The sequence below is a fragment of the Orcinus orca genome, chromosome 10 (genome assembly GCF_937001465.1).
Source record: "Orcinus orca chromosome 10, mOrcOrc1.1, whole genome shotgun sequence".
Taxonomy (NCBI): Eukaryota; Metazoa; Chordata; class Mammalia; order Artiodactyla; family Delphinidae; genus Orcinus; species Orcinus orca.
The window spans coordinates 75,880,033-75,904,242 of record NC_064568.1 but is presented as its reverse complement, the minus strand read 5'-3'; the positions used below and the strand labels follow the sequence as shown (position 1 = coordinate 75,904,242).

General features: G+C 42.5%; 1 protein-coding gene across 5 annotated transcripts in view; it reads right to left on the bottom strand.

Moving 5' to 3' along the window:
• The window catches only part of RUNX2 (RUNX family transcription factor 2), a 220,623-nt gene extending 206,465 nt beyond the window's left edge, over positions 1 to 14,158 (bottom strand). For all 5 annotated transcript variants that reach the window (XM_033423884.2, XM_033423887.2, XM_033423885.2 and 2 more), the window contains exons 1-2: positions 13,638 to 14,158; positions 4,828 to 4,984 (exon numbers count right to left, since the gene is read on the bottom strand). In XM_033423884.2, the coding sequence (XP_033279775.2) occupies positions 4,828 to 4,984; positions 13,638 to 14,021 (541 nt within the window). In that variant the 5' untranslated portion in view covers positions 14,022 to 14,158. The remainder of the gene's footprint in view (positions 1 to 4,827; positions 4,985 to 13,637) is intronic.
• Positions 14,159 to 24,210: the final 10,052 nt, after the last annotated feature.

Below are 24,210 nucleotides of genomic sequence, written 5' to 3'. Positions count from 1 at the left end.
ATTTGCAACGGTTAGTCATGTCAGATAGTCAAAACTGCAAACTGTTACAAGACAGGAAGAGGTGGGCGTGAAGCAGTGACTCAATAAAACATTCAGCAATCTCAGGCCAGAGCATTCATTTAGCCTGCTCCTGGGACAGATCTTTAAAAAGCTCATTTCGTTTTGCTTTGTTTTTTGGTCAGAGACTGTTTTTCCCTTTACTGAAAGCAGAGGCTATGAAATCAAAACACAAATCTTAAACAATATGTAGCAATGCAAAGTTTAATGCAATCTTTTCAAAGCTTAATATGGAACAGGTTATATACAAGGCTTAATGTGGAACAGGTCTTTGGCTGTCAAGTCTAGTGAATGGGTTTTCTTTTCAACCCAGACCACGTAAGTTCCTAAAAAATGTTTAAGACACATATCATTTGTTACTCTGTATATATAGCTTTAAGTCTCTTTGTCTATACTTTGGCCGAGAAAAAAAAAAAAATAGGAAAGAGAGAGATGCAGGGGGAGGGGGTACAGGGAAAATGAATATTGATTAGAAACCTATTAAGTGCCAGTCGCTTCATAGACATTATCTCATTTAATACTACCCAGTAAGGTTTATCACCCCCACTTCACAAATGAGGAAACCGAAGCCCAGAGAGAGTATTGGTAATTTAACCACACAACTAATAAGTGGAAAAAATCAGAACCTGAACCCAGGTCTTCCAGACCCTAAAATTAATGCTCTTCCTTTTAACTTTGTCAGAGAACATTTTTAGAAATTAATAGGTAATTTATTGTGACATGTGTCCCAAATAGCTCTATCAGACCAAGAAGCAAATATAAATCTACTAATGTAGTATGTCAGCCAGAATGATGAAATCACCTATTCTTAAAGTGTCACTGATATATCGTATTTCATTATTATATATTGAATGTTACATGGATTTAAGTAATTTAATTGTCTGGTTGGGGAACAGAGGATTTATTATAAACATTAAGACTAACCAGAAGAATAAGGCAGCTAGGAGTCTAAACTAGTCACAGAAAACTGAAAGTCTACAGAAATGGAGATTAGAACGTTGAATAGGAGGCCACTGGATTCAGATCAGGACCTTAAAACAATGGGAAGTTCTGGAGGAGTGAATGGGCTGAACCCCTAGATTGAAAGTTAATTTGCATTAAACCGTAAAAAGATCCCTTCTGGGTTGGATCAACCGTCTGTGAGTCAGGATCGCATTTCTAACAGTGGCTTTGAGGGCAGTGCTTGGAAGACACTTGTCATCTGTGGCACAAATCTTCATAAATCAAGGATGTACGCATCTCAATTGTCCTTAATGACCCTAAATAACCTGCTAGAGACACTGCCCATGAGTTTATATAAACCGGTTCTAACAGTATTGCTGTTTGAGACTTTTACAACGCACTTAGGATATTAAAAGGCATCGATGCTTCTCCCAAATTCAGAGGAACACCTTAGGTAGGAACAAAAGCCAAATATAAAATTCACCCTCCAAGATAAAGCATCTAAATGTTCAAAACAGAACCAGTTTTCTATAAAGACCTCTTTTAAAAAGAGGTGGGTTTTGGGGAAAGGAAACAAGTATTTGAGTCCGACGGCAGTCTCCTAAAATCCAATCCTAAGGATCAAGATGTACTTTAACAACTAAAACAAAAACCAAGGAGGTTCCTTCCACTTCTCATTGCCCCTTCAGAAGGAACATGAACGTAACGTTCAAGAAACTTCCACCCAACTAGGTAATTTGTTCTTCCCCCTATAAACAGTGATACATTTCGTAAGTCAAATGTTTATATGTATATTCATGACTTCCTTAAATTAAAAAAAAAATTCCAAATCCCATTGTTTATTACTTTCCATAATAAGCGATAAAAATGCAGGCTCTTAAGGAGCTAGCGCTCATTAGACAACTAATTGTAGCATCCTTGGCTTCATCTAGGAACTAGTTCTGCAATGTGTCCTCAAGTCATATATTTTCTGAGATACACATAGGAACTGTCATTGAAAGACAATTCCAACCTAGCCCAAGGGGCTGTCAGAAATTGTCGGGAAAGTTAAGATTATAAGCAGGAATTGTATCCTAAATTGACAAGTACTATGCTCTGTACACTGCAGGTGCTTAGAAGTGCTTGTAAATTAAAAGCAACATGCTTGATGTCAAAAGCGAGGAAACACACCAAGAAAACTTAAGGACCAAAGTCACTTTAAATACTTCTGTTTAAAATATAAAGGAGAAAAAAGGAAAAGACAATTTAAAAATATAAGCCACTCCTCACTTAATGCAAGTTTCACCGATGCTCTACTTTTATTCCAAAGTACTTCATAAAAGTTGTGGTCACTGGATAACCCATAATGCCAGAGTAAATAGTGATGTGACTCCCTTATAAATCAAAAACTGCTTTGCAATTTCTGAGAGTTTATATTTCTACCAGTGAAAAAAATTGTACCATTTGAGGAACTTGGTGTTTTTTTATTTTTTAATGCTACTGAAATAGAAAATTTAAATAGCTGGGGAAAAAATACAATGGTAGCAGCATGCTGACCCACACTTAAAAACCTGAGAGAAATGTAGAAGTGTGAAAATCAAAGAGGAAGCTGGAAAAAGTCTGTTAGAAAGCAGGTCAGGTACACGGGCAGGTTAAAGGGTTTCCTGCCACTGAAGAACTGACCCATTTTTTTTTCAAAGAGTGGTATCTCTTGTCAGTATTCTCTGTCCTTTTTTCCTCTTCATTTCAGCTTGATATTACTGTTTCCTTTCATATAATGTTAATGTCATGATATAAAAATCTATTATTAGTGATAAATCAATTTTTCTTTCTCTCTCCACCCGCTCTCCCCACCCCCAATCTAAGTCTCGAAGACAAGTCTGGACCAATTTCTCCATCCTGCCTCTGGCAGCAAACTGTAGCATTTCAGATCCTCCACCAAGTCCCGGCTGCTTCAAAGGAAAAATCCTACTTTCTTCAGTTAAGATCATAAGAAATATAGGGGGAGGGGGTCAGCTCTGTTTGGACATAATTACACTTCATCAAAAGAAGCTTTCTTCATCTTCCATGCGTGAAAAGTCTGCAAGCAGTTAAGTCTGTCTTTTTTTTTTAAATATAAAAATTGCTATTTGGGAAACCAGCCAAAACTCAGAAAGCCAATATAGTAAAACAGTGCACACCCTTTGTTTCTCTTTGAAGTTTCTTAAATAAATATGTTGAGGGTTTACAAAGTACACTATCACTTTGCCATAGTTTCTACTCAAATTGATCAGAGAAAAGTTATAGAGCATCTATATAATACAAAAGCAAGATAAATGAAAACACTAGTTTTTATCTGTAAAATGAAGTATAGCGCCCAGTCTTTTAAATACTAAAATGCATTACTCTAGTTCAAAACAAAGTAATATTACATAAGGAGAAAGATGCAACTCAGAGCATACAGGTACATCATCGTGTTCAAATTTTTCTTGATTCTTACTAGAAAAAAGAAATTTTAATTGTACTGTGGACCTGCACCAGTAACTGAGAAAAAAAAATGAATACACACACATACACACTTCACACCTCATCAGTCAACAGTGAGACAGAATGCGTCTTTTTTTTTCTTTTAATGAAAGTGAACTAAACCTGATGCTGAGATAACCCCTTGAGTTTTGATTCTACCAGAGGTTCTGAGCCTCATTTTATTTCAAACCTTTCAGTAACAGTATCTCATTAGCATGCATCATTTTTTTTAAGTTAAAAAGTACAACTTCTTGGCCCTGTTCCTAGAAAGTACACTAAAACTACTCATCGGAAACAGCCTTGCCTGAACTTCCCTTATCAAGTTTTTACAATGGTAATAATTTGACATCTGATCCAAACTAAAGGGCAATTATTGGACATGGTTTAAAAATTGATGCTTCTTATTTCCTAATTCAAACCTGGGTTGAAGTCACCCCATAGGTCTTTATAATTTATTTCACCCCAGTCCTAAAGTGGTCTATTTTCTCTCTTCTCATCGAAATACTTAACATGGAAATATTAGATTCAATCAATAAATAAAGGAACATAATGCTTCTAATGAATGACGATTAAAAGTCTCTCTATAGAATAAGTAAATAAAAGCCAAATATTGGTTTTCTCTGAGACTTTTTTAAGAACATTAACCACATTTACAAAACAGCTATAAAAACCCTAAAAGGGATTATTTTCTGTTTTATGATCTTTTGATGGATTCCTAATATTTGAATGGGGGTGTGGGTGGTGGAAACTCTTAAATAATGTACAAATATTTAGAGTCCTGATCATTCATCTACATAGTCATACTAACATAAGTAACACCTTATTCACTTATTCGAATGAAAAGCCTTCTGTAAAAAACCATGATTTTTAAATAGGTTCTTACAGAAGTAAATTAAATCCTATAGAGGTAACATATGTGATAAGTGAAGAGCATTATGCTTGCTGTCCTTGCTACAACTTTGAGCAAAATTGATATTATCAGGAAATTGATCCAATGCATTCCCTTTTCTTTGCCCTTTGCCACTGAATGTACTCAGTTACTTGGCTCCTGTAACTCAGAACTTGAACCTCTAACTGTTCTTCCCTCCACCTTATATGCTCACACCCAGTGAAATTAGGAACTGGTTCTTCTGAAAACACTGTTTGAATTTTCAATATCATAAAACAAATGAAAAAGGCCTGAGTACTCACTAAAACACTCAACCTCATCTGGACGTATTTAAAGAAAACCTTTAGTAATTCTATTCGGTAGAAGGTACTGATTTGAATACAGACAGGCCTACATTTCATCAGAGGATCCTAATGTGTTTATTCCATTATCCATATTAAAAATCAGAGACCTACCTCGTCCACTCCGGCCCACAAATCTCAGATCGTTGAACCTTGCTACTTGGTTTTTCATAACAGCAGAGGCATTTCGGAGCTCAGCAGAATAATTTTCATCATTACCCGCCATGACGGTAACCACAGTCCCATCTGGTACCTCTCCGAGGGCTACCACCTACATAAAACAGGAAACACAGCAACAATAATGGCACATCAGAAAAGCTTAAACACTGAGAATACAGTCTCATGGTAAATGATGCATCTTATCAGGACTTAGTGCTCTAGTCCCGTAATGGCAGACAGGAATGAGGCATCTGCATATGCGTTCGGATGCCACTTCAAAGAGACCAGTGTTTCAGGGTCCACCCATTCCAAAGGCAGGCAAAAGTTTCCTTCATTTGTTGTTGGATTCTTCACAGAATGCATGTACATTTTTATTAAATCCCCATGTTAAGTTGCCCATAGGAATTATGCCACAGAAGGAAAGCTGATGGCCCATCTGCAGATTGCATCGTACATAGTAAGGCACCGCCTGTCTGCAGCCTGGAGCGCCCTGAGGTGTGGTCTCATCCAGATCACAGGCCAAAAAAAAAAAAAAGGAAGTCTGGTCAGCTTTATGGGAGAAGATATTCAGGGGAAACCTTACAGTTACTGACTACGGGGAAGACTAAATGTAGTGTGGTATCCAGAACTACATTTCATCTCCTTACTTTGAGCTAGATATTCAGCTTTCAATCACACTGCAAAGAACTACTGAACGCCCACTCTGCAATGGGACCCATGGAATATACAAAGCCATCAAGAAGCCTAAAGTCTAGGTACAGGATAAAGATATATAAGAGGCTGAAAATGACCACCGACAAATGACTGGTATAGACAGAAAATACACCCTTAGCCAAACTTCTGTCTTGTCCCATCTGCCATCTTGGAATGACACGCTTGCCTCCTTAATCTTCAACAATTAACCTGCAGCCGATTAACTTGGGCAAGTCAGGATCCAGAATAATCAGTCTTTGAGTCTAATAAACATTTTCACTGCTGCAAGGCATGGATCACACTCCAGGATCGGCTAACTTGCAAATTGGTGCCTCTGATTAACATGGAGCCCGGAAGGGAATGCCGGTGCAGAGTCTTTGCTGTCATATGTAAAACACACTATTCTTAATCCATGAATTAAGGCCTTGCTCCTTGATAACATCCTTTCTCTCAACTAACTTCCAGGATCCTATAATATTCAGATGAGTTCCATCTCTTGCTCGTTCGGCTTCCAGATGCCCATGTGGTGACTAAGCCACAGCTCTGGCTACAGTAGCCCCACTACCCTCCAATGACAATATCCATGTGTGCTTGCCTGTCTGACAAATATTACCCTCATCCTTCTGCTACTCCCTCTTTTGTCAAGATGTCCATAAGGCAAACCAAAGCATTTAATTCCATGCTCCCAATACAATTTGTACGTAACTCTCATTAAAGCAGATTCTTTACAATGTGATGAAACAGACATTATCACTACACTTTAGAGCTGCATTTCCCTCACCCTTGAACCCTACCCTAGCACCCCTCCACTATACCCTCTGCTCAAGCCACGGAAACAACCAAACAAACAAACGTGTCAATATTTTTTTCACCCTTACTGTTCTCTTAGGCTGTTCCATTCCTTCTTTAGCACTTTGTTATTCAGTTTAAAACCTTAAAGCCGTCCTTAAATTACAGAAACCACTTCCTGAGCATCCCACTGGACTCAAATGATCCTCATTTCAAAGTATGTATGGGAATGACCCATCTACTCCTTTTGATATGCTAGCCCAAAGCTATGAGACTCCCTCTTAGGAGCCCAGATTATATCAGACTAGAAATTACACAAGGCAAGGGACTTCATCTGTCTTGTTCACCACTATACACCCAGCTCCCAAAACAGTGCCTGGCACAGAGTAAGTGTTTGATAAATATTTTTGAAATAAATAAATGAAAGAGCTCCACAAAGAGCACCACTTCCCACTGCCAACAGTCCATGAGAGAACCAGTTAAAGGTTGAGTCAGCATCCCCAGCTAGCAGCAATATGCCCTTGCTCCAAACCAGTTTTCTGACAACTTTTTCCATCCCAGAAGAGAGGGACTCATGCCCACTATCCTTTACCCGGAATATACGGTAACTCTATTCAATCTGAGAAGTCTCCCAGGTCAAGGGTAAATCCCTTGAGAACATGACTTCCTTCCTGCATACTTGACCTAGGGCCTCAAGTGGCTGCTGAACACAGGTAACGCTGTACACCCCTGATAGGGGCAATGTACTTTTCAACTTTTTGAATTCACAAGGCCAAAAATGTGCACATTTGAAAAATACTGAAATACTGAAAAAACTGACTGTCTGCCAGTATTCATCTGAATGTTTGACATTTTTTACGCTCAGCATATTGTGTTTTAACACCTGCTGTGAGGCTTTCTATGTCAAAGTAAATATGGAACCAGTAAGTGCACTAATGAAGGTAGAAAAGTTGTACTGTTTAGAAGAGAATTAATGCACCAAAAATCAAGAGGCCCCACTTCTCCCCCACCTCTGTTACACATCTGCTATGATCTCAAGTAACTTCATCTCCTGAAACTACCGTTTTCCAATATAAATTGGAAATCGTTTTTTTAAAGTCTGTAAAATGTAGAAGATACTATATAAGTATAGAGTACGATTATAATCATGTACTTTTTGTAAGATGAGCAGGCTAACTTCTGTTCCAAGTCAGCTGTGTGCTAAACACAGGCTTTTACTTATAAGCTTCCTTAAAGGGTTCAATTGAATATGTAATTCTTTACTTCATGTCCTGAGATGTTTTTTGGTGTTGTTGAGAAATACAGGAGGACTGCTGATGGCTTTCACTCCAGGCTGGCTAAATTTCATCTAAAAAAAGTGAAGAAATCTGTCCCAATATAAAGATTTTTAAGAGCTCTGGGACATTATTATTTTACTGCATATTTTTAACATAATGGATTTTTTTTAGTTAGAAGAAAAGGAAAATTGATTCAATATGGGAAAATACAAAAGAAAAGATCCCTAAGCGTGAAATACATAAATCCATTTTTCTTTGCTTAAGCAGTATAATTAAATATTAAATATTGGTATGTTTTATGCATTACATTTAATAACAAAACAAATAGGTCATCACAAAATGTGTGAGTCTTCTATGAGGCTTACAACTTGGCCCGGAAAAAAAAAATTGCTAACTAACAAGATATAGTGACAACTTTTCCTGTTATGGCTGAATTCTATTTTAATGGCTAAATATATTGGTTCTTTCTGCTATTCACTCTACCAAAGCAGATTGCCTAATGTTTTTCTGAGGAAAAAAGGGGGGATAAGAAGTAATGTATGTGACTTTATATCAATCAGAAGTGTAATTATATGTCTGAGGGTTTAAACAAAAAGTAGATCTCTGAAGCTAAAAAGTTTCCCTTGGAGATTCTCGACTGTGTTTATCTAAAAGAAAACCAAAAGAATCAAGAAATTTTTACACATTTCATCTGTACCAAACCCAAGCAATGGAAAACACTTTAAGGGGTAGAGAGTAGTCAAAAATCGCCCTTTAACTAGTTAGGAGTTAGCACGCATTAAAATTTGTTTCCACACTACCCAATACAAAAAGTTGTTCTGCAAAGAATAATTTGTGACGAAAACTTGACAGTTACTTTTCTAGGTGCTTTTAACATATAAAATCTACAAATTCAAGAAACTTCATGGGGAAGAGGGAAGTAATTTTGTGTCCTGACATTTTAGAATAGAGAAAGAAGTTCCTTTATTTAGCACACCTCATTATAACTAGCATTTAAATCACATGATACGGAGCTTGTGCAAAATAAAGTAAAAGAATATTTAACTCTAGAAACGCTATTGAAAATTTTTATGAGACTCCCTACGACTAAATCTGTGAGTTACTCTGAAAGAGGAACAACAGAGAATTAACTCAGGCCCTTAAAATTGTTTTTGTGGTCTTATTATATGGAAATTTAAATTGCCTATGACATTTCCACGTACAGAAGTCTAGTCTTCGCTAATCAATTACTCTTACAGACCAAAATCACTGGGCACATTGCACTTGCAGCAAAACTGAAATATAATTATTTTTCAAGATAGAATCTTATCAAATCTTTCTTCGGAATACAAAGAGAGGTAAGGGAGTAATTGCAAAAAGGAAAAGTTTTATTTCTATGATAATTATTTAAAGATAACTTTAACTATCAAAAAGTTTCACAAATATTACAGTTACTTCTTAGAATCTAACTTAGAATTTAGAAAAACCTGGTTGAATTGTAGAGAAAAGAGGAAATACAATATAAAATATCATTTCATAATTTTTAAAATACATGTCAAAGAGAAATTTGACGGAAATTACTTCAATTTAAGCCAGAAACTTATGAGCCATGTATCAAGCTGGTTTAGATCATCTAACAATGGATATTCTGGAATTTCGAAAGGATACAAACAGCAATGCCAATGGGGAGAAAATAATGAACGATATTTTACCATGCCTGTTTTCAAACATAAGTTTTCTAAAATTTCTGAGTGTTTATTTTCCATCTAAAATTATTTGTTTCCATTACCTTACCAGTAAGTTTTATATACTCAATCCTAAAATTTTTAACTTTAACTAATTTTTATTGCATTTAAAGGCATAACACAAAAATGTGTCTGTCTTTACATAACTTGAGATCTATTACGATTTGCATAATTTTGCACAGCAACTCACAGTAGGTTTAGCAAAGTTTTAACAGGTTTAATAACCTGTTTGTTTAGGTAAAATTACATTCAAAAAGACACAAACATAAAATCTGATCATTAAACATGTAAGGAACTACAACTCATTATGTCAAATAGTTATTAGCTGCATACTTGCTTATGAAAAGAAAAATGGCCAATGACGTTGAAAAATTATTTTCAAATAGGAATTGCTCCATCATTTTGAAACCCTACTTATGACAAATACTGAAAGGTATCATTAAACATGCAGAATTAACTATGAGCAATAGATCATATATCTAAAACTGTGTTTTTTTTCTTTAACATTGCCAGAAAAACATATGATACTGGTAAATAGATAGTCCAGCGTTTGCTAACTTAAAACAGTGCAATAGTCTTACACTACTTTTAGCTTTAAAATATACATCTGGACTTAAATTTTCTGCATAGTGTTTCAGCTTGAAGCTATTTAAAGCAGCTGAGTTATGAACCCTGAACACCAGGCTTCAGGGTGGAAATGCTGACAGACCCCTAACTTACAAGGGTGCTACTGGATACAGGGTTAACATGTTCTCTCCACTATTTCTACCTGACCATTAACTAATGAGCTGAATTTGCGTATTGCTTTTGCATCACTACAATTACCTAGGACAGAAAGGGCCTAGGATCTTCTAATAGTATGCCTTAACTATTTTAAGCTTTCAGTGAGATACACCTGAGAGAAAGGTTAAAAATATTTATTTCCATTTCCTTGACACCTGGGAGCACTAAACATTTCAAAACTGCAGAACTTTGTTAAAAATATAACGCTAATAAACAGCTTGGTGTATTTTAAAGTATACAAGTTGTTTTTGCACTTTTACATGTCAGAGTATAAATGAATTAACTACTTTCGTATAATCCTAAAACAAGATCAGATGAACAGCTCTAATACATGACATGTCTTAATACAATACATTGCCAATATCATTCTGAAGTGCTGTTTTAAGTTAACATATCACAACACAGTCTACTGAATGCATTTCTGATTCTCTACCTTGCCGAGCTCACTGTCACGGACATAAAATATGAGCTCAATAAATATTATATTGATTCGAATACCAGACTTCTCAACAATTAAGTCCTGTGTTAAATATATTTACCTGTCTGCTATCTACCCAACAACACTATAATTTACTGTGTACATAGCTCTAAATATGACAGCCAAATTGCTGTCACCACTTTTAAAACTGAGACTTCTTCATATTACTTCTTCTTTGCACATGTATTTGATTATGTTGCAAGAGTCTAGAAAGTCTACAGCTCACAGGCTTTTATCTTGAAAGTAAGGTAAAAAGAGGTTGTTTTTACTAACATTCAGATGAAAACAAAAAAATTATTGTCAAAATCTGGATGTTCCAAATACCTACACGTGTTTTCAACAGAGACAAAACTTCTATACTGAGTGGCTCTCAGCTGTCGCCCGCTATTTGAATTTTGTTAAACACAGGTAGTGGGGTGGGAAAACATGAAAGTCAAGTTTTTGGTTAACTCAATTTAACTTTCAATTAATATGAATTAAAACATTCAGTTTAATATGGCTGTGTGTTATCTATGGTCTTGTTTACTGGTTAAAAGTAAACAATCTGTAATTAAAAATAAATATGATGAATGGCAGAGAAAGCAATTTATTTTTAAAATAATTTTAAAAGGGTGGTAGTGAGAAAACCTGAAGATAGCCAAATTATCTGAGAATAGCTTTAACTAAATTGTATTCTATCTTTATGCCAAAAACATCCTTTCTATCCAAAATATTAATGCTCAGAATCAATTCAGCGCCATATATGTAAGAGTATAGTTCAAGACAGTTATACCTTAAACATGTTTAGCAGGACAAACGGAATGTAGAACATCAGACATCTAAATGACATCTTTTAAAAATGTAGGCACCTATCCTTAATTTTTTCATACCCTAACTTGTGGCATTTTATATATAAAATATCTATTTATTTGTATTATTTGCTGTTTTCATCCAGTGTTTTTTTGTTTGTTTGTTTGTGTCTTAAGGGTTTGAGGGGGGGCGTGGAAGCAAATTTCCGCTCTCACATAAGGCCAATTAGAAAATTCTGGGCCCTTGGAGGATGAATTGTAAAAGATATCTCTCATGTGAAAATCCAAATTTCTACGATTCGCCTATACTCTGAGCTTTTCATATTTCAAGGAAGAAAAGCTTAACCTACAAAATGGGTGGTTTATAAAAGGAGAAATGGGACGGTTAAAACACACACATTTCTTGAGCCAGCTACAAAATGAAACTTGCCCCAGAATGCAACATCCCCTTTCCATAACAATTCGTTCGATTTCTGTTCTGATACAAGACATAGCGAGATAACCAGCTCTAACTGACCTGGACTCCTCTTTCTTTCCACGCCACCCACGCACGGAATCTGAATTGGTGCGCGTGGGGAGGGGGTGGTCAACAACCGGGAACTGCCAGTGGCCCGTGGGAGTTTGGCCCCAGGGTCCACAAGGGAGGAACTGGCAGGATTCCTCTCTTCCCCCCCTCCCCCCAAGGCCTGGCTAACCCTGCTCTCCACAGTCCCAGAACCCAGGGGACCCAGGCCCACCTTCGCGGGTTCAGAGGCTAAACAGGGCCGGAAGCATCTTCCTGGGAGCGCTCTCGTCCCTGTCTGGCTCACCGCCCCCTCCATCCCAGGCGCCTAGTCCAGAGAGGGAGCACGGCCCGGGACCCCATCTCCCCAGCAACCTGGGACGCTCCCGGCCCTGCGGGCTCAGCGAGGGGACGAGGGCTGCCCGAGGGATCCCGATTGCCTTACGGAGAGACTCCGGACCCTACACCCTCAACCTGCGGAGCCGCTGCTCGCTACTCCGGCTGCTGAGACCCGCCCTCAAACTAACGGGCCGGGAGGGCGGAGGAGGCCGCGAGGAGCGCGCAGGGCGCTCTCCAGCCCGGGAGTCACTCCCTCGGCGCCCAGGCCACGGGCCCGAGCCTCCCACGACCTCTCAGAAACGGGAGGGACCTTTGGGGTCTGAGTCCTTAAAAGTAAGAATAAGGCGAATCGCACAATATCACCTCAGTTTTCAAGGCGGGCGAGCCGAAGGCATTTCACAGGTTTCCCTTCTCCCTCCCGGGCGCAGCGAGGCGGGGAGCGGGTCCGGGTGGAAGAGGCGGCCGGAGCCCCCGCCCCCTCCACTGGCCCGCGCCGCCTTGCACTTGAGGGTCCAGCGCCGGGGACTCCCGGACTCCCCCGCCTCCGGGCGCGCGGCGACCCCTGCAGCCCCGCCTTCCTCCCGGTAGCGGGAAGGGGCGCGGGTCTGCAGACGGAGAAAACGCCCCCGTCCTGTCTGCCCCTCACTGGCTCCCTGAGTCCCTAGGTTCGCCCGGGACCCTCTCGGATACTGATAATGCGGCCCACGCGCCGCAGCCAGCAGCCGGCACGCGGCGCCCCGCCCCGGGCGCAAACGCCCGGCGCCGGCACCCCACCAACACCGGCCCTCGAGTCCGGGAGGGGCCGGAGCCGCCGAGGCGCAAGCGGGTCAGAGAAGGGGGCGCCGAGACGGGCGGAGGGCGTTCGGTTGGGAAGGGAAGAGCGCGGAATTCCGGGGAGGGGCGGCGCGGCGGCCCGCGGTGCGGGCCCGGCCGGGATGCCGGGGAAGGGGCCGCGGGAGTCTCGTGGGAGAACGCCGGGGATCCTCGCTCCTGGGGAGTGGGGGCGGGGTGGAGCACGTCCCGGCGGCGCCGCCGAGAGTGGGCACCTGGGGGCTCCTGGGGGAGGGGAGACCGCTCAGAGGAGTGGGTCGGGAAGTTGGCCGGAAGGCTCCAGGGGTGATGAACGGATAAAGGGGACAAGGGCTGAAGTGGTGGCTACGGGCACAGGTGGGAGAGGGAAGGATCTGCGCGGGGTCACTGAGCCCCGAGCCCGCTGTGGGATCCGGAGGAAGAGGGCCACACGGGGGTCCCTCGGGTCAGAGCCACCGAGGTAGGAGCCTTGGAGGCCGTCCGAGTCAGGGGCCCGGCCCCCGTGGGCTTGGAAACGCCGGCGGGCAGGTCCACCGGCGCCCGGCCGGGGGCGGGGAGCGGGGGGCGGCCGCAGCTTCTTACCTTGAAGGCCACGGGCAGGGTCTTGTTGCAACGCCAGTGCGAGGGCAGCACGGAGCACAGGAAGTTGGGGCTGTCGGTGCGGACGAGTTCAGCCGGGTGGTCAGCGATGATCTCCACCATGGTGCGGTTGTCGTGCGGCGGCCGCAACCGGGGCACCGCGGCCGCCGCCGCCGCCGCCGCCGCCGCTGCCGCCGCCGCCGCCTCCTGCTGCTGCTGCTGCTGCTGCTGTTGCTGCTGCTGCTGCTGTTGTTGCTGCTGTTGCTGCTGCTGCTGCTGCTGTTGCGCAGCCACCACCGGGCTCACGTCGCTCATCTTGCCGGGCTGCAGGCTGCTGGAGGGGGGGCTGAAGCGCCGGCTGGTGCTCGGATCTACGGGAATACGCATCACAACAGCCACAAGTTAGCGAAGTGGCCGGGGGAGGGGGAGGAGGGTGGAAATGAGGGGCGAGGAGGAGGAAATTGGGGGGGTGGAGGCGAGACGGGGGAAAGGGGCTGGAGGTGATGGGGCTGAGGAGGTGAGAAATCAAGTTCGATGAAGCCGACTGCCGGGCGGAGTCTGACGGGAGCCAGAGGTGGCGGTGCGGAGCAATCGGGTTGGCGGGTGGGGAGACCCGGGAGGCGCAGATCTTGCCGGAGCCTTTGGAACACCCGGGGTGGCAGCTGCGAACGGGCACCGGGATGTGTTTGGCCCGGGGAGGCGGGAGGCTTCAGTTTGCAGCAGCTTGTAGTGGGGTCCCGTGGGGCACCGCGTCCTGGGTGCGCTGGCGCCCCCTCCCAGTTCGAGTCCGGCGGTGGGGCCGAGTGGGTTCAGCAGTCCAGCCCCGAGGCCAGCATCGCCGCGCGCTGCCCGCCACCGCCGCTCCGCGCCGCGCGCTGCTGCCCAGCTGCAGGCGTCCGCGCCGCCGCCCGCCCGCCCGCGCCGCTGCCGCCTCCTCCGCGGCGGCCGCCGCTCCCCCCGCGCCGGCTGCACACTCAGATTCCTCCCGCGGCGGCTGCCAGCCCGGCTCCCCGGCTCGGCTCCTTCCTTTCCCTTCTCCTCTTCTCGCCCTCTCACCGCCACCTCCTCGCATCCACTCTCTCCTGCTCTTTGCAAAGCACCCCTGACCCTTGTGCTTCGAGGTGCCAGGAGGTAAGTCGCGGGCAGCGGATCTCGGGGCAACGGATCTCGAGCCTGCGAATCGCAGCCGCTGCCGCCGCCCGCCGGCCGCGAGAAGGAGCCCCCGGGGCGCCGCGCGCAGCTTCGGAAGCCGAGAGAGGCGGCCCCGGTCTACGGGGATCTCGCCTGGTCGCGTCCTCTTGCTTCTCGCCTCCTCCCCCCAAGACAAGGAACCCCCTCTTGGTCGGAGGAGGTTGAAGCTGAGACGCCAGAGAGCCGCCGGCTGAGCTGACTGTCGTTATTTTTCGTTGTAACTTCAGGAGAGGAGGAAGGAAAATTCTTGAGCGTCTGTGCTGACTTCTCAGCTCTCTTCACCCTTCCCCCACCCTACCCCCCCTCCACCTCTGCCGGAGCGGCTCCCGAGGGAAAAAAAGATTTTGCAGGGTTTGGGTGGGGTTTTTTTGTTTTGTTTTGTTTTTGTTTTTGACTTAAGTGACACAAAAAATTGGGATGGAGGGGACACTTGTCAAAATACTTTTCAGAAACTCAAGTGGGTGGCTGGACACTTTTCTTCTATATTCAGACTTGTCGTTCCTAGAGAACAAGGGTGAGTTTTTTAAGGACTGGAAAACTGTCAGCTTGATGATTAAAGTAAGTTGCAAAAAACCCTCGCTGGGGGAAAACCCCAGCAGTTTTCCATGAATCTCAATCTTTTATTGTCTATTTTGCATCTAAAACTGGGTCTAATGTCTTAACTTTCTCCCCCACCACTCCTGGGGAAAAAAAATAAAACTACAAAATAAAATATTCAAAATGCTTCAATGGCTATTTATTTATGTATTTATTTCCCAATGTGGGTTTAAAAAGCGACTTTGGATCCCCAAAAAAGTTGTGGTCGAGAGGATGAAGGAGCGCAGAAAAAAACGGCAGTTTCACCTAAAATGTGGTTTTTGGAGGCTGGGATTTCTAATGATTAGGTTTTTGTGGTTTATATAGACACGACTCTGGCTAAGGCGATCATTACGCTGATGAGAGTCAGAAGCACGTGGGTGTCTCCGACCAGCCTCAAACTCTGAGCCTTCAAAACAAAACAATGTGGGGCGCCCGCAGAAACCGGGAAATCCGCTTGAGGCTATTGCACCCCTAAGAAGGGGGCACCGGGCCGTTTCCCCTCCTCGTAGTGTACTGCTACGTTCCTTGCTGTCAATCTCCTTTAAACCTCGCAAAGCTTGAAAACTTGTCTGCAAAAAGAATCATCAGTTGCCAAAGTTTCAAAGATTCCTAACAGCGTAGCTGACACTAGACAGTAATAAGTGATTTTATAAAAGAAATGAAGTTACAGTGCCTCCTCTTCGGAGTATTCAGGAAGAAACATAGTTGAGTCATCACTCATCGCCCCCCCCCATCTTACTTAAATCAATCCACCTACCCATTAATCGGCATTTTTATTGCTCAGCGCAAACGCCTCTCTCACCCCGGTAGCGACCTGCCACGACTTCCCGCTTTTTAAAGCGTCGCTTCCACTAGCCCAGCGGGCACTTGGGGGTCTGCGCCTTTGAAGGGGCCTGGAGAGCGTGGGGGGCGCGGAAGAGGGGACCTGGTGTCTGTCAAGGTCTCTGGAGCCTATTTCAAGCGCAAGATGAAGTTGGAGAGCTGTAGTTGAGTGGCTTGGGGACCAGGATTGCCCTCTAAATAGATGCTCCCTCGACTGAGGGGCCTCCAGCCGTGCGAGCGGAGGTGGGGCGGGGTGGCTCGGCGAGCGCCCTCGCGGGGGTAAGGATGCGGTCCAGGGGACACTGCTCTTCCCTCTTTGGGTCTTTAGTTTTACCTTCCCTTTCCCCATCCACAACTCCACGCGTCCCTCGTCCGGCTTTCCCTTCCCCAGTTTTCTCCCCCACGTTCCCGCCTCTCCCCATAAATCCCCCCGCAGACGCGAGCCTCCTCGCCGCGCCCCTCCCGCCTCCTCGGCCTTCCCACGACCGCCTGCCACCCTGGATGACTCATTCTGCATCACCCGCTGGGACACCCCCTGCCCAACCTACTCCTCGCCGCGGCCCACTGGCCTCGGAGCCCGGGCGCCCCCGGCATGCGAGGAGGACCCACTTATCCCGACGGACTTGATGCGCAGCGAGGAACGGAGCTGTCTCCTGCGCCTGTGATTTTTAATTATCTTTTCGGTCACAGGGGAGAGCTCTAACCCCGGGCACTGCCGCGCTGCCGGCGCGCGCCAGGGTCGCGTCTTCCCAACCTCACGCGGCCGACCAGCCAAGGGAAGCCAGGCTTACCCTTCCAAAAAAAAAAAAAAAAGAGAGCGAGAGAGAGACCAGACTGCCTGCGTTAGTTTCCTACCTTACACCCCCGCCCCCCCACTTAGTCACATGCACCGGAGCACACACGCCTCACACATCCCCACACTGACACATAAATACACATACACAACTCACACATAAGGCTTTTTTTTTTTTTTTTTTTTTTGCCTTTTAACGAGACAGTTTTATTTCGGGCGCATTGCACCTCAGTCTATCAAAGATCTCTGACTTTTTTTGTTGCGTTTTTGAACGTGTAGGGGCTGCAAAGGAGGAGAGAAGTTACCGGAAGCTGATTATTTCTGTGGTCAAAGGGAGATAAAAATTCAGTAACTAACATAGTCGGTGTTATGCCGCCTTCTTTGGAATTGTCCTCTCCCACACCCAAAAATTCAGTAACTACCATAGTCGGTGTTATGCCGCCTTCTTTGGAGTTGTCCTTCTCCCTGGAAATCCACAGAACCGGGAACTACCAGAAAATGTGTTGCTCAGTAACAGTCAATATTTCAAATATGGGCGACCAGACGGGCTTTTTTGAATAAGAACTTCTAGGGCAGTTGAACTTAAGTAACCATCATGGGGGCTTTTCCTTCCTCTTTCTTTCTCCATTGCTGTTTTGTCCGTTCTTTGTTTTACTTGGTGGATAGCAAAATATGCAGGCCTCAGTGTTTGGGTGCTTTGACTGGGGATTTTAAGGGCTATTTAATCAATGGTGAATTATTTATTTTAATTAATCATATCCGGTAATTCAGCTTTATAGCCATCCTTGGACATCCTCCCTCCATTTCACATTTCAGTGGAGCTAATACAAGCAACTCTTGGAAGTTACTAGTCTTGGATTCCTTAAAATATCCTACAGTTATTTATAATGGGGAAATGAAATTTTCCACCGAATACCCTAACAACGTTTCAGGTACCTGGCACAGCGGATTTTCAGTCCCCTTTCAAAAATATCCTCTTGCTGAACATTCACACTTTCAGCTGGAGCTGACTGAGCCTGGAACTGATGATGTCTTGGCTCAGAGTGTTATACTTAAAGGAAGAAAACATTTTTACAGACCCCTAAACTGAACCTCTCCTGGTAATAGTAGGCACAGAGGGAAACTGTGAAATTTTACATGTGTGTATTTTGTGCTATAGTTTGTATGATCTCACTCTTGGGCTTAGATTTTTTTTTTCTACCCTGAAATGTTCAGAACAAATCACCCAAAAGATTTCTCTTCAGAAGCATGCCTCTTTTCTGTTGTATGTTATGGCATTAAAACACGCACACGCACACACACGTTTTTCTGAACATGTGCCTATTCCGGAAAATATAAGCATTAATTTTCCCCTCCATCTCCTTTAACGTTTAATATAACTGTTTAGTAACAACACCTGGAAATTCTGACTTTCCAGACAAAGAAAATGAGATGTGAAACGGTCAAGTTATTTATCGAGTCAAAGAACTGAACTCCCAAAACCAAGACCAGAATCCGTACTTCTTTCATTCAGGTTTCATCTTCTAACCACTAAATTATTTTATATATACTTTTTTCTTCATGAAAAATGAAAAAGTCACTGTGAAATTGTAAAACAGGTTTCGATGGGCCAGCTAATAAAGTGGGACAACCTTTCAGACGTGCAGTAAAAAATAATGGACATATCGATGATTGCTAAAGTTTTGAATGGTTGTATGGGAAAACTTTATAAATAGAACCATCTTTAGAGAGTTTTCCTTTGAACCGTAATTGAGTGGAAGTCACCCAGCCCTTGTAGAAATAGCACTGCCAGTAGACCAGGTGTTGTCACACTACAGGCCACAGGCCGAATCTCACCTGATGCCTATTTTTGTATAACCCACAAGTTAAGGATGGTTTTTGCATTTTCAAATAGTTGGGAAAAAATTAAGAGAAGAATAATATTCATGACACATGAATCTGATGTAAATTCAAATGTCAGTGTCCACAAAGTTCTATTGGAACACGGCTTTATTCATTTAATTATGTATTGTCTGTAGCTGCCTTTGCCTAAGACAGCAGAATTGTGTAGTTGTGAAAAGGACTGCATGGTCTGCAAAGCCTAAAATATTTAATATCTGGATTTTTTTTAAACAGAAAAAGTTTGCCAATCCCTACCCTGAAGAGAAAATGATGCAGGATTCTGGTGGAATGGATCAGCAGAAAGAAGTAGCTATTTCAGAAGATGGAAGGATGGAGTGTTTATAAGGTCCAAATTGGTTCTTTAAAAGTGAAAATTTTTTCATTTAACTTATTCTTTTCTGTATAAAATGTTAATCAGTTAGACTAGTATTTTTCACTTAATAATTTTAGATGGGCCAAAATGAAAATCAGAGAATGAGAAGTTAGTGCGTTTGCATGAGCTCTTTAAGTACCATTGTCTTACACATCTCTATATGTCAGCATCTTCCATTATCCTTCACAGTGAGAGCACATTAACTGCATAGATGAGAAAAGAGTAAAGAAACTTCCATGTAGTCTGAACATGAAAAAAAATACGTATGGCTTGCACAGGTTTATTCCATGTGCTCTACAAATGATTACACAAGAAACGTAAATGAGCTTACCAAGAATTTTCTGGTATACAAGATTTTCACAAGTCCTATATATACTTTTAAGATAGTTAACTTAATAACTTAAGTGATCCCAAAACTTTCTGACGTATTTTTTTCATTTTAATTTTTTATACAGTTCAATACTGTATGATTTGTTGTAAGCTCTCTCAATGTTTCCCTTTGTCAATGGACCTATAATAATTTGCATGGCTGTAACAAGAGATGAATGTTTGTAGTTAGAGGGCTTAGCATCATAAACCTTTCCTTGTTGTTCCAGTTAGCATTCCCATGGACCATTTTCAGGTATTTATAAGAGAGTACAGCACTGTCATAAAAAGGCTGACGCTCGCCATATCATTTCCACGTTGATGGAGCACCTGTCTAATTGTACTTCAGGAACGACGCTGACTAGAGTGGCACATGTGTTTGACGGTAATATCAACTTACTAAATGACACCGTTTTTACCTCAGGCGACCAATATAATTTCTAAAAATCTCATTTATTACCCAGGAGTCAGAGAAATAAAACTCATCTTCTTAAATCAGCCCTTTGGTATTTTGGTGTTGGTAATTGTCCTATGTGGGTGGCAGCGATCTCCGAGAAGTAGTGCAATATTATATGTAAAAGTTTACAAATGTCTGTGATGAAGCATCTAAGAACACCCTAAAGGAAGTAATAATTTAACTTCTGTAGTAATTTAACCATTCTTTATTGATGTTCTTGCATTTTACTTTCAAGGCACCAGGCAGGTTGCTATCCAATTCTAATCCCACCGCCCACGGTTCTACAGTTTCACTCTAGACTTTGGGACGGTGGCCTGAACCATTTGTCTGCTCTCTCCAACTTGCCTTCAGGGTGAGAAACATAAATCATAGTAGTCTTAGTCCAAATAACAAAGTACAAAACCAGCATTTGCTCAGTCTGAGAAATTTGAATTACCAACTAGAAAGGCAGAAAAAATAGAAGAGGGAAAAAAAAACAGAACAGCAGTAATCCAACCTGGTTCTCTTAGCTGCAATCCTAGGAGATGCCAGTTCTGGGTCACCATCCTAAGTGTTTTATTCCTCTGTATTTCATATTCAGAAACTCTTCCTCCAGTGTTTGCCCCCAGGATTTCCTGAACTAGACTTTTCTCAGAGAAAGCACTTTCTTTTTCCCATCTAGCCATAATCGAGTTCTATACGCAATGTTTCTTTTATCTTTTTTAACTTCAGATGAATTATCTGATTTATCTTTTTGTCGGGCAAGATCTGTTAATCACACTCCTATAAGTCACAATTTTTCCCCAGATCATTTTTCTTCCCTAGAGGAGCCAGTTATCAACTTATTACCTCTCATGTCCATATTCATCTTTTTACCTGCTCTGTGAAAATGGATCTGGGCCCTTTAAATATTTCTCCTTACCAGCTGGCATTGACATTTTGTCAGTAGGGGGCATTGGAGAAACGTTACAGAGGGAAAAGGGTTTGCTTCCTGGTTCCCTTGTGCTCAACAGGGCAGGTTGCTACAGCCCTTCAAGTGTAGCTTCTCTAGCTCCTAATTTTTCCAGCACACACTCCAGCAGTTTCCCCAGGGCCCAGCTGCTGCAGCAAAGTTGGTTTCTCCAGTGCCAGGCTCCTGCTGTGCACAGCCAGCCGCCACCGGCACCCAGCATTTTCCCCCAGCAGCCTCCACCTTTGACTGTTTTATAGCAATGTGTCTCTGGTAAGTCACCTACTTGGGAACAGCTTTCCCTAGCAGCCTAGAGCGCAGATTGCCAGCAAGTTCCACCAGTGCGACTTCTCTACCATCCAGGCAGGGAGTCAAAGCTGTGCTCTCCCAATAAGATCTGTATCTCAGCCCAGGGGGAGGAAAGAAGGGGACTCTTTCTTGGTTGCTCTGTTTCAGTCCTGAGGATAGTGGATGCTCTTATTCTTAGTCTTTAGTGTTCTCTTGACTTCTTTCTAGCCAATTCTTTGTTACTCCAATCCATTTTTATAGGCCACAATTATATTAAACTTTCCTTGTTCAAATTACTGTGTGGTCTGTCTTTCCTCATTGTTCCCAGACTGATGTTACAAGGGTTTAAAATTTTCTGGCCCCCATGATGTCCTTGTTCACAGTGTTTTCCATTTGTGGTCACACCTTTTGGGTCATTATAAGATGAGCATTTCCAACATTACATCACATCTATTTGACTTATCTCTACCTGAGAAGTATGATAAATATATACTTAGAAGACATTGGGAATTCCCCTGGCAGTCCAGTGGTTAGGACTCAAGGCGCTTTCATTGCCAGGGCCTGGGTTCGAACCCTGGCTGGGGAACTAAGATCCCACAAGCCGCATGGCACAGCCAAAAAATAAAAAAAGAGGACAGCGAGTAGAGGTAAAAAGGGTCAATATTCTCCCGCCCAGAGTCTCTTGACATCTGTCATGAAATCCCATAGTCCACACTTCAATTAAAATATACATAAATAAAATCACACACAAAAATTCCAGAGCTGCTCCATGCCTAGATCCAATAAAAAGCCAGAATCAGGGAAGGTGGATAGATATCTTGCAGGATCTGGAGAGCAAAATGCTACTGCCCAGGAAAGACAGGGAGCCGGATTAAATGATGCTGCCTTATTGTACTTGAAGTCAGAGACTAGGCGATGCTATGTTTCTACAGTAAAATAAACCAGAGAAACGCTGAATGAAACAAAATAAATAGACTTAGTACTGCCAGTTTTCTCCCAGCTTTTAATATGCTATAGGTATCTTGAACTTCCACGGAAGAAACTAGAATATAGCATTTCCCAAATTTACTTAATTATTTCTTCTGAGCAGATTTAAAGTTCTTTGAAGTATTTTTAGAAAATCCACAGCTAAATCAAAGTGGAAAAAAATTGTTGGAACATTAAAGGGACTATCCTATCTAGAAGGGAATATTGTAATGTAGTGGGGAAATAAAGTTGGCTAAGCTACTTATAGCTAGGTCACGGGGACCTTGGTACCATGATTCCTACCTTTGTACACATTTACAGGAGGGAGAATGTTTAGGCTGCTTCTAGAAGCCTTGATCTTGGTGCTCATCCCACCATCCCAGCCCATTCACCCTTCTTGATCTGAACAGAAGAGTTGAATGGAAGCTTTTCTGGGCAGGGCCAGTAGGAGGGTGAGGCAAAGATCCTGCAAGGGCGGGGTCCCATCCTATCTTATTTTATTTTATTTTTTATTTTTTGGCCACACTACAGGGCATGTGGGATCTTAGTTCCCTGACCAGGGATCGAACCTGTGCCCCCTGCAGTGGGAGCATGGACTCTTAACCACTGGACCGCCAGGGAAGTTCCCATCCTATCTTTATTTAAAGTTTTGATACTTTGCTAATCGTGGATCTTTTGGTATTAAATTTGATTTTTAAGAAGACTGCATGAAAATATTATCTTGAATAATGGGTTTCTTGGAACACCCTTAAATTTTGCACTCAAGGCCAGTGCCTCAATTCATTTCATCCTAATCCTGGCCCAGCTCTGTGGGAATGTGGAACTTACAGAGCAATTCCTGACCTCCCTGCTTTGTCACCATCTTTCCTTTTTTTAATATATTACTAAATGTAAATACAAATTGCAATAATTCCATATTCTCCCACAAAAGAACATACCTTATGACTTTCAGTACCTAACTGAGGTTTCAATAGCAGATATAACAGAAGAGTTTGACCTTCAATAATATAATAAATAATATGTAAGGGTAACTCTGTGTATGTGTTTACCTGGTTATCACTCTTTGGCAACAAAAATACAAATCATCTGCTTTTAATTATGCAAGTTTTTGGCCACTTGGTTGTGGGATCTTAGTTCCCCGATCAGGGATTGAACCTGGGGCTTCGGCAGTGAAAGCGTAGAGTTCAACCACTGGACTGATAGGGAATTCCCTATTATGCAATTTAAAAAAGGCAAAAATGTGTCTTCTTTGTAGTTTAACTCTGTTTTAGAAAAATTATCTTCAATTTTATTTAAATTAAATACGTTGCAAACACGATACACTTAGAGCCTGTTACTTTTCATTTCTGTAAGTGTAGTATTGGTGTTAAGTTCATTAGATTCTTTTAATAAATTAAATGGATTCCATTATCAAATCTTTATAGGAGTTTCATAAGAGACGATTCCTACTGGTGTCAATGTGGTGGAAATAAACTTTCACCAGAGTGGGGAAAAAAAAGTAAGGTATTTTAAAAAAAAAAAAAGTTACTTGGCCACTGTTCTTTCTTCTGTCAATACAGTTCTTTTTCTGTTAATTCAAATCTTTGCCCAGAGAATATATTTATTTCTCTTTCCTAAGTAAAATCTCTAACTTTCTATAGTTTTTGATGACCAGGTTTGAGGCTTAACTGTGACGTGTTGATTCTTAGGCATTTTGAAATATGGATTTTTCACATGCCTTAAAATCAAACTTTTTACTTGACTCTTCCTAGCAAGTCTTAATTAGGATTTTGACTTCAACATTTAGGTCAGACTTATATGTATATGGCTAATGAACAGATCTAAAATCTTATTTGACGCTATTCTCATTATTGTCAAGTAAAAAAGAAACTGATGAAACGTTCCAGATCTTCATCTGATATGCTTAGTTTAAAGCTTATTTTCTCTAAGATT